Below are 11,931 nucleotides of genomic sequence, written 5' to 3' on the forward strand. Positions count from 1 at the left end.
ACTAAATTAAATATATATATATATATATATATATATATATATATATATATATATAAAACATATGTAATTAATTAAAAGAATATAAAAACTGTTTTAGTTTAAAAATGGTTACAAAGTCATTATAGATAAAATCAAGGACAATAGAATATTTTTTCTAACTCTTATTATAATAATTACAAATTATTTTCTTACCTTGTGAGAAACCTGTACAAAAATATTCAACTGTAGGATGTGTCGAAGAATATAGATTCTAATCATATATACGACCTGTTAGCCAGAACAGATTTAGAAAATAGCATCTAAATAATTAAAAAAAATAAAATTAAAAAACCGGCGTCCTTTGTGACGTCATACGTAGGAAAAATCTGCGTCATATCTGTGGATATCCGTGACGCACGTGCAAGAAACAGGGTGCTTCGAGCAAAAGTTGATAAGGGCGAAAGTGCGTATGTGTGCGCTCGGGGGTGATGCAGCTTGACGCGGCTCGATGCGGCGCGCAAGCGCGACGGTTGCAGAGCTTTCGAGCCACGCGATGGTAGCAGTTGGCCTTCTAAAACCGCGAAACACGTCCCGCGTTCTCTCGAAGGAAGAGTACCGCGAGGATAAGTCACGTTTTTTCTTTCCCCGTTTATTGTGTACATTCGTGCGCGTTTAGAGAAAGAATTTGAAGACGTCCCCGATCGTCTATTGTGATCGTTCTTTCTCGCTTCTTGCGTTCGATTTCATTTGACACTGACATCCAACACACGTAACCAAATCACGGTAAATACCAACAACACCCTCATCGTCTGTGTCTCGAACGTCATGACATCGTGCATCATTTTATCGCGATCGAACGCTGGCGATCAGGAAAGACCCTGACCTTGAAAGTCCATGTGCAAACGTCAAATTAGAGGATAATTAACACGCGTTAACGAACGACAATGCGTTAATGGAGAACAACCGCGGTACCCGCCGGTTTTTCTTCACCGGAAAAATATATAACGATTAGTTCATAATAATATACAAATGATATATAACGGTACGTACCGTCTCACGCACGATATGATTTTTATTTAATAGTTTCATTGTTACCGCTACTGTTTTTTCCTTGTTTTGAAAATGCTTTTCTTCCGTTCAAAAATCACATTGAACAAGATACTTTTGTTCCGTTACAAACACTAGAAGCATTTACATCTACATAATACTATGTATCGCTTGCTTAACTGAAAAAGCTTCCCATCCATTATATATTAACATATAGGTATCGCTGCAGGGTTTTATATTAAATGAAAAAGTAGTTTTGAAAGTTTAAATTTCTTTTATTAATATTTAAGAAGAAACAGACCTGTTACGTGCGCATAATTATTATTCATTATCATTATATTTTGCTCTAATTTTTTTTAATTTATCCTCAAAAATCAAGCATTGTTTCAGATAAAATTCAGCCAAATATGGAAATATTCGTTAAATTGCCACAAAATCAATATTAATTTTAAAGTTCTATCACTTTTGTTGTTCTTTTAATACATTGTTTAAACTTTTTAGAAAAATATTTTAGATATATTTTTAAGATAATGCATTATTCATTCGTGACGATACATGGTAGTACGCTCTGAAATACATGGCATGTAGGTACACAGCGGATGAAGTTGATCGCACCAATGTATACATAACAGACACTTTAAGCATTAATACTAGTGACTATACCTAGCTTATCAGCTTATTTTATTTTTAAAAATTATTTAACTTTTTCTTATAACTCAAATAATTTTATTCAAATACTGTTTTAATTTTTAATGTCCAGAACTCATCATTACGTTGCTGCAGAAAATACCTTGTATCGTTTTAATTGTTTAAGAAGAGACATTTGTGTGTGATATATCGATACAATGGCAATAGCGAAAAATGATGGCAAATGAAATGTCGATTGATGAGACAGAATTATCGAAGATTGAAAATTTATCGAAAGAATATTCGCTATTATATCAGTCAAAAATTACATCAATTGTCATTTCTCATCAAAAACTAATTTCAGCAATGTAAAATTCTATATAAACGAAATATAATTATGAGACTGTTCTCATTTTCGTGAAAAAAAATATATTTGCCAAAATTAGATTTATATTCTAATTAAAAAATTTTTAAATCAATAGCAATGCGACATCAAATCGTACATAATTACTGCATACATTCGCGCACTAATAAATCACACTGTATAATTCTCAAGTTAAATCATATATTTCTAATCACGTGAAAATATGTAAAAAAACGAGAATCATTTATGCATTTATGATGAAAGAAATAGAATATCAGGTAAATTTTTTAGAATGTTTTCTCTTATTTATCGCATTAATTCTTTGTAAATAAATGCAAACACAAAATTAAGGATATTCCGATTAAGTATTTGAAGGAATTAATCTTGTAATATCCGTAAAATTTAGAAAAAAAATATACTGATCATCCCGTATGTCGATTGTACACCAAATGTTTGGATCAATATATAATTTATCTTTGCTGCAACGTTATTAAAATAAATTTAAACATCATTACCTATCTTTTTAAACAAGCAAACATTTTTACTAAAAGATATAGATACTGAATCTTACAAATGCAAAATGAACGAATGCCTAGAGAGTTACAAATGATAATAGACCATTGACACCCACGGATTTCCGGCTTACATGATTATCATTTGACCAATCTTAGGCAATTTTGCAATTGGCTGCGACGGGATCACAAACGCGAATGTGATATCAAGCCTTATAATACAAATTTCTCCTTCCTCCTACTCTATAAAGTTAATTTATGTTATAATGTATGTTATTAATAGCGAATAAAAGAGGTAGCGAGGAAAAGAGAGAAATTGAAAATTAATATAGATATAGATTGAATAAATTATAACAGAATATTCATTACCCAACATTGTATATGTATACTTGTTTTTATTTTTTATATTCTTTATAAATTATTATGTGAGAGATTATATTATTTTTTGTTTTTACTATATATAATTTACTATATATAATTATATAGTTTCCATTAATTTTTCGATAACGAAATTATGTGACAATAAACATACGTTTATTGTTACAATTACATTACGTTTTATTTAAGTGTATTTGAGATCACAAATTGATTGGAAATTAATGTGAAAACAATTTAAAATAATATTATTTTTATTATTTAGTGTAGGAATTTTTATATAAAATATTTATATATTGTATTATTCCCTCCATTTTCCCGTTCAATTTTTCGCTTCCCTGCTCTTGATATTCTCTCTTATTCTTTCGATCAGTTACGTAAGTTATCTCTACCCCTTCTTGATCCTTCTATCGCAATTCTGTAAGTTCCTAAGGAAACAGGGAAAGAGATCACGTAGATCTAACTCTCGTCGAGAAACATGATATAAGAATCACTTTCTTAAGAAATACATTCTTCATTACAAATAGTTACAAATATCTAGTTATAGAGGCCATTTAACATTGTATTCAACAAACTCTTATTTTGAATATATATTTCCATAGTATTTACTATATTTATAGATAAATAAGAGAAACAGACTTTTTTAATGTAGAGGAAAGGCCCCTATTATGAGATACCGAATTCATTTTGGGTAAATGAAATAGAAATCTAGCAGAATTTAAAAAAATAATAGATCATTTTGAAAAGAATTTAATAAACTTTAAGATAACGTTACACAAAATTTAATTCAAATTCCATTTTTTTTAAATTAAAGAAATATAAAAAATGAGATGCCTCGAGAAATCGATAATAAAACGCAAAATATAGCAGTATTGCAATTAAAAAACTTTATTTAATGTTTCTAAAATAAATACAGTAGCGTGCGCGAAAAATCAGCATGCGATAGATTATACCCAGAACTTTTCAAGTTGGAATCAAGCATCGCAGATATAGGCACTCGACGTTTATTCCGGTTGTCTTTTTTATTATTGTACAATAACATTTATTCTTTAGTAATGATTTTCACTATAACATAAGAGCATGAGTTATTTTGTATTAGGAATACCTGGGTATCTCATATTATGATTTTCATGCCTTATGATTTTACGATCAGCAAATCTAACTTCTATAATTAAATAATTCAACATATCCTGTATTTTTCTATTATTACGATCTTACTCTATCACTACATGAGAAATTTATTGCCAAATATTTATTTATTAAATAATAAACAAGATTTAAATGTTTATCTCAATGAAACTTGAAGACATCCAAATTCTAAAATCTTGTTTTACAATAACTACAGGCATGATCTGAATAATGAATTTTCTACTAAATAATTTTCAATGCAAGAACAATAAATTCATGGTGGCACCAATAGTGTTTATTAATTTAGCAGAAACGCTATCTCATATTAGGCGCCTATCCTGTAGGATAATAGGGGGCTTTCCTCTATAATACGTCTTCCATTTATTAATGAAATTTGAAATATTGTTAAAGTAGAAAAGATAAATCCTTAAATTTATGAGAACATTTTAAAATTATTTGCTTCTAATTTGTTATTTGTACAAACACTTTTTAAAAAATATATTTAGTATTTTGAGACATTTCAAAGGAGCAGATATTTTTGATTCGCCGTTCCAGAAAAATATTTTCTTCATTAATGAATTGGCCGTTCTGGAAAACTAACTTTTTTTATAGTACTATGTACATATCGATCGCCATTGGTACTATTCATCCGTGACCAAGTTCAACGGCGGCCTTCTTCAACATAGAAGGGGGTTCTATATGTAAGATCGAGTATATGTATATTACACTGCTGAAACTAGGGAGGCCACGAGGAGGACGCGAGGGTGCGGGGTCAAAGATGATCGTGATAATCACTCAACGATAAACATCCATAAATAACCATAGTCGGTGAGCAGTTTATAGACAGTTAACGCTGAAAGAGAATGTCGAAGCGCGCTCTTTGAAACTGATTGTTCACGTACGGCGTGAGCGAGCCTAATACTAATAATTTTAGTTTGTGGTAATAATTTGATGTTACTAGTATGTCATATATTACTTTCATTTCCGATATAACGAAAGGCATATTTTAATAAATTTAACAAATTTAACAGCATTTTTCGAAAATTGACTTAATATTGATTAAAAATAGATAATTTCTTTCTATAAGTTTTTATTTATCTTTAAACTCAATATTCAGAGAACAGAAGCAATTTAAAAAAAAATTTGAGACTCATATGCAAAATATGATGACACAGCGTGATGGCTTTAATATTACTCCAAAAAAAAAAAGTAGTACGTCAAAGGGAAGTTCATCGTGTCTCTGGTACACAAAAGAGTCGCCAATGATGATCAATAAAATAACCAAAGAAATATCACATAAAAGATCGCTTTAAATTAGATTATATTAATGTACCTTTAATCTCTTTATCATTAATTTGCAACTACGATTGCAGTCTGCAACGCAAGAGAATAAGACTATCTCTAACCACTGAATATAGCCACTATTAACCCGGGTCCTGTATATTAGGATATATGCAGATAAAACAGAATCTAAGCGCAAACATAACTAAACTACACTATTATTGGTTTAACTTTACTGAACTGCTTTGATCAAATAGCGATAAATATTTGCACGAATGAAAGCTTAATTTAAGCCTGTTCTCCTTTATTTGGACGCAAAAACATGAATCTTTTTCATATCCTATCACATCCTATTCAGCACTTTACAACTTTATTTCAAGTTTAAACAGTATGATGAAAAAGTGTTCTTAAAATGAAATTTATTATATTTAGACATTCAGAAAATATTAAGTTACTACTGCTTGGATCACAATGTTGATTTTATTACTTTTACATGTATTTTATTACTTAATTTTTACACATTATGTATGAATTTTATGTCTAGAAAATATTTTGTTGGTATCGTAATCTATATCATTTACGCACAAGTAACGGTCTGTTTCTGTAAAATCATTGTCATTTTTATACTTCCAATATCTTTCGAATAACTTAATCGAATTGTCAGAGTGCATACGTATGTGTATTACCGTTCTATAAAAGTTGCCAACTGTAAAGCATTTGAGTGAAAAAATTCAGATTGATTTTTACCTTTATATTAAAAATTTCTAATAATATCAGAAATTTTTATTAAAGTGCACAAGTAATTAGAATTAGATTTGGATTATAAAAAAAAAACTTATTTTGGAAGAAGGAAACAGAAAGAAGAAGAAGAATCTCTAAAAAAAAAAAGCATTTGTTAAACAGATCGCGATCATTACAATGTAACATAAGCGAAATTGCCTAATTTGCCTTTTTTGTTTCTTCATTGATAATCTATTTTAAAGAACAAACTTTTATGAGCTTATTTGCTTGTTTCAGATATTTAAAATAATGATTATCCTAATCGAATGAAAATGAATACTGCTGAAGAAATAGGAGAAATCTAAACTTTTGATTCTTGATTATGCCTATGTGATGATTGTGTTCTACACTTTACTGCATTACTTTAGGATCGCGGCTGAAAAGGACACATTGTGCCAAATGTTCTTTCATCAGATAGATACATGATAAATATATTGAGAAAGTTTAACCAAGCTTTATAAGATATAATCAAATCATACAATGACAACTTAGCAAATGTAAAATACAACAGTAATCTTATTAAGAATTGTAATGATTCGAAATATTTTAGCGAGACGAGATGAGAGGACAGACGAAAATGAGAGATCTCGCAAATGTATACGCAATGCCAATGCCCTGACGTTTAGGAAAATTCGTCTAGGGAAAATTAAGAGGATCAAGATCCTTGGACAATCGCACATCAGGGTGATTATGGTCGAAAGACCGTCGTAGTAGTACGGCTGCGCACGGTAAAACATGAATGACAGCGAGATCTATCTATTGAACTGGGAAGAAGAGGTACACGCATTAAACAACGATCTTGATAGAAGCTTTTATAACGCGAACTATCCGTCGTTTAATCACACCTATGAAGATCTCTGGGAACTCGCTACGGATCGAATCGGTCTCGCGATCGTTTTATTGCTCTTCTCCGTAGCTACCGTTTTCGGCAACTCGTTAGTGATTCTCGCGGTATTCCGAGAGAGGCATCTGCACACAGCTACAAACTATTTTGTGACTTCATTGGCTTGTGCCGATTGCCTGGTAGGACTGGTAGTGATGCCAATTAGCGCGGTATATGAGGTATTGGAGAACCGTTGGCTGTTTACGACGGACTGGTGTGATGTTTGGCGTTCGCTTGATGTTCTATTCTCCACCGCGTCCATTCTAAACCTGTGCGTTATTAGTCTAGATCGCTACTGGGCGATTACCGATCCCTTTACGTATCCGACTCGAATGAGTAGGAAACGCGCCGCGATCCTAATCGCTATCGTATGGATTTGTTCGAGTGCAATCTCTTTTCCTGCGATAGCGTGGTGGCGTGCCGTTCGTACTGAGCAAGTGCCCGAAGACAAGTGTCCCTTCACGGAGAATCTCGGTTATCTGATATTCTCATCGACAATCAGTTTTTACCTACCGCTATTCGTGATGGTATTCACGTATTACAGAATCTATCGCGCCGCCGTGATACAGACGAGGAGTCTAAAACTCGGTACAAAGCAGGTAATGATGGCCTCGGGCGAGCTCGAACTCACGTTGAGGATACATCGAGGCGGTACAACTACTAATACCGACGCTAGGCATCTTTTTCGCACCGCCTCGAGCACACCCGAAGATCTGCAAGATCTCGAGGAACCATTAACAGCTCTTCACAACAATGGTCTCACTAGAGTGCCCTCCGCGAGAATCAACAATAAACAACACCTAGGAAAAAATTTCTCTCTCTCGCGTAAACTCGCCAAGTTCGCCAAGGAGAAAAAGGCGGCAAAGACCCTTGGTATCGTTATGGGTGTATTTATTATTTGCTGGCTACCGTTCTTCGTTGTGAATCTATGGTCGGGATTCTGCACGAGATGCATATGGCAAGAAGAAATCGTATCTGCGGCCGTCACTTGGCTCGGCTGGATTAACAGCGGAATGAACCCCGTGATATACGCTTGCTGGAGCAGAGATTTTCGTAGGTGAGTTTTTGTGCATTGTTAATTATTTTTTTCAAAATCAGAATTGTCGAATTAAAATGATTCTTTTTGCATACTCCGTTCCATTTTTGTTTTTCATATCAACGCAATTATTGACATATCATATATAATAATTCATTATACCTTTTTCATTACTTATATCAAGTATGTTGTACATGACCGACATCATTATATCAGAGTTCTGCATACGTCGAAAATCTTCTGCTACAAATGAACAAATTTGTACCTACGATACCAAGCAAGTATATCCATCTCTCTTTAATAGTAGGTGCTGCAGCTAATGTGATAAACCAGATAGCATACATACATCATCAGGTTTACCATTATCTTCGTTCGTTCCGCGTCTACGTTCATACTGTACTGTATGTACATAACAAATATAATGTGCAATAGTACTACAATATTAACGTGCTTACATGTCACTATCACGCACCGATTTATGAGCGCGGGATGTAGTTTACAATCAATCACCACGTTCTGACATTCCTCGACATCACCAAATTGTCATCACCGTTATCCTAATATAGATATCTGTTCTATTCTCTACGAGTCGTACCAACCAATCACATAGGATATGCTATCAAGCGAACCATCAACTATGTAGAGGGTAATTTTTTTCAAGGAGAGGAAGAAAACCCGTAAAAGGGTACTCGTGAGATTCTAGATCGATTTTAAGTCAACCCTGCGGAGCTATCTCCATTTAAAACATATATATAGTCAGGGTATATACAAGGTGTAGGACGTATATACGGTAGGGATTTTCCATGAAGACAGGAAAAGAGAATTTGGCTAGCGGGATTGTGGGTGGATTAGACGGAGACCCTTTAGCAAATTACTTTTATTCGTCCGCGCGAAATAAACCTGAAGTTTCAGAAACGGTCCGGTATTTTCTTCTCTCCCCTTTACGAGCGCTACCAAGCGCTACTCGTGAAAAGCATTTATCATCTTAAATATCTTCTCGACTTAATAATAGCTATGGCAATTGAGAATTTTCTTTATAGATTTCTTTGCACCAAGTTTTGTGATATATTATACATAAACTTTTCTTGAAATAACTCGATATATACATATATTTACAATACAAAACAAAAAAAGTAAGAAATAACAAAACGATGAAACTTTCTATTAATCTTATTCAACTTTTATTCTATTTACAGCAATATTAACGTGTTTATAAAATATTAATATGTGATATAATAAATTAAAAGAAAACAAATTTGAAGTAAAAGAATTTGATAAATTAATGACAAAGTAGAAACTACAAAAAGAGAAGCTATCATTGCAGCACATACAATATTATCGAAAAAAATAAATAAATATATATATATATATAAAACATTTGACAACGTAAATACATTCTTTATATTTTTGGAATAAGAAATTTTGGGAATGAGAAACCTATGCTTAGGAAAACAGGATTTCCGCAAGCAATAGATTAACGCACTGATCTATCGCACTACGTGGACATGTTCGCATGTTAAATCGTGAATCGCGTGCGAAGCAAATTACACTACTCGATGAGGGCGATGTAACACTGACGTTGAATAGATTTGATACGGTTTGGCTGACGCCAAACGACGTTGTGTACAGCAATCCCACGTGTAACTATCACGCTTCACGGATATTTACTCCATGCATACAGGTAAATGTAAAATCAATAGACCGCGTGCTTTCTTTATGGTATACAAGGCTGTGAGGACCTATCTTCTAGGTCGTAAAATGGATAGTTCGATCGTTCCAAACAAGCGGATATTAATAAAAGAAACAATTGCGACTTTGTACGTGAAAAGAAGTCGACAATTTTAAAGGACAATGAGCTCAACAAGACAAAACGAAGATGATTCACTGATTTATTTATTGCTTATAGAAAAGTAGTCGTTTTATCGACTAACAAAAGAATCCAGGGCAACCTATTGCATTGATCCATATCCTACGTTTCCTGAAACACCTCCGCATTAAGTTAATTATAATCACGTCAGCGTTTAGATAAAGTCTAATCCTTTCTCCAATATCTTTAATACACAATATGTAATATACAATATGTAAAATTCCAAGTATAGGCAACGCACGATTATAGTGAATCTTCATTAAAGGATGAACTAGTTATGATAATTAACGATTAATTTTGCCGAAATAATCAAGCAAATGCCTATTAATCGACAATAATATCGCATCTAATAACGAATTAGAAGAAAAAAAATCTCTATTATCAGATAGTTTCTGCTAAACTAATAAACGCTATCTATTGATTCCACCATGAATTTATTGCTCTTGGATTAAGAACTATTTAATAGAAAATTCATTATTAGATCATGCCTGCAGTCATTGTAAAACAAGATTTTAGAATTTGGATGTCTTCAAGTTTCAGTGAGATGAGCATTTAAATCTTATTTATTTTATTTTATTTATTGCCAAATATTTATTTATTAAATAATAATTTGGCAATAAATTCTTCATGTAGTAATAGAGGTCGTAGAGTAAGGTCGTACTAACAGAAAAATACGGGATATGTAGAATTGTAGAATACAGAAGTTAAATTTGATGATCGTTAAACTATAAGGTGTGGAAATCGTAATATAAGATACTCGGAGTATTCCTAATATAAAATAATGCTTCTATGTTATAGTGAAAATCGCTAAAGTATAAATGTTATTGTACAATAATAAAAAAAACCGGAATGAACACCGAGTATTTATATCAGCGAAGCCTGATTCTAACTACTTGAAAACGAGTTCTGGGTAAATCTATCGCATGCTCATTTTTGGCGCACGCTGGCTGGGTATTGTTTGTATTTTAGAATTTTAAATAAAAGTTTTTTTAATTGCAATACTGATATATTTTGCATTTTATTATCGATTTCTTGGAGCATTTCATATTAGGAATATAATTTTTTGACTTCGCGATTTGCTCACTTTTTACATTTCTTTAATTTAAAAAAAAAGTGGAATTTGAATTAAATTTTATGTTAACGTTATCTTAAAGTTTATTAAATTCTCTTCAAAATAACTTATTTTTTTTTTAATTCTTCCTATATATTTTTAGCATTTACCCAAAATGAACTCGGTATCTATAATAGGGGCCTTTCCTCTACATCTCAATAGCTATAAACTCATAACTTTGATTACATTATTACACCAACTCTAATCCATTACTATTGATTGCACAACCGATAAAACGATATGAACGATATGAAAGTTTGAATTGACTAAATTTTTAACTTACTGTGTAATTTACTGCGACTTATTCTTTATCTTGTAGAAGACAATACATTTGCGAGAGTTTCTCATTAAATTAACGAGAAGACCTTTCGAGTATGATGTAATTAAAAGTTTCTACAAGTATACAGAGAGAATGTGAATGTAGGTACACGTTCCATTCCGCTTCAGCTAAAATAGATGCGGATTCTTTCGAGACTTTCCATGATGAAACAAATTATAAAAAATAAAAAATAAAATTAAGAGATTTTGTACACTGAGATTCAAAATACACACAAAAGTTAATTCAAAGTATTTAAATTATTCAAGAATTTTAAAATCATAGCGTCATTTAAAAAGATTAAAAATGTACAAATTGGTCGTACTCAAACAAAAGCAATATTACTAGCGGAAGAGTAATCTGCTTCTCCGAGTTCGTAAAATCTCAAATTTTACATTTTCAAACTTTTACTTCATATCATATATCGCATGGATTATTTTATCTCTCTGTCAATGCTACTTTGTCTACATTTCTATAAGCTAACATTAAAAAAAAGTCTATTGCGTTCCAACAAATAATCTGTGATAAAACATGAAAATGATGTATAAAGACAAGGTTATTACTCTATCATTTTTATCTCACTGTATAAAGCTGTATTTTTCTTATGATATGTTTTGTGTGTGTG

At 32.0% G+C, this 11,931-nt stretch overlaps 1 protein-coding gene across 2 annotated transcripts in view; it reads left to right on the forward strand.

Moving 5' to 3' along the window:
- Nucleotides 1–6,828: 6,828 nt before the first annotated feature.
- LOC105624358 (dopamine receptor 2) overlaps nucleotides 6,829–11,931 on the forward strand; it is a 17,142-nt gene continuing 12,039 nt past the window's right edge. For both annotated transcript variants that reach the window (XM_012205720.1, XM_012205721.1), the window contains exon 1: nucleotides 6,829–8,033. In XM_012205720.1, coding sequence (XP_012061110.1) covers nucleotides 6,829–8,033 — 1,205 coding nt within the window. The remainder of the gene's footprint in view (nucleotides 8,034–11,931) is intronic.

The sequence above is a fragment of the Atta cephalotes genome (assembly GCF_000143395.1).
Source record: "Atta cephalotes unplaced genomic scaffold scaffold00076, whole genome shotgun sequence".
NCBI lineage: Eukaryota > Metazoa > Arthropoda > Insecta > Hymenoptera > Formicidae > Atta > Atta cephalotes.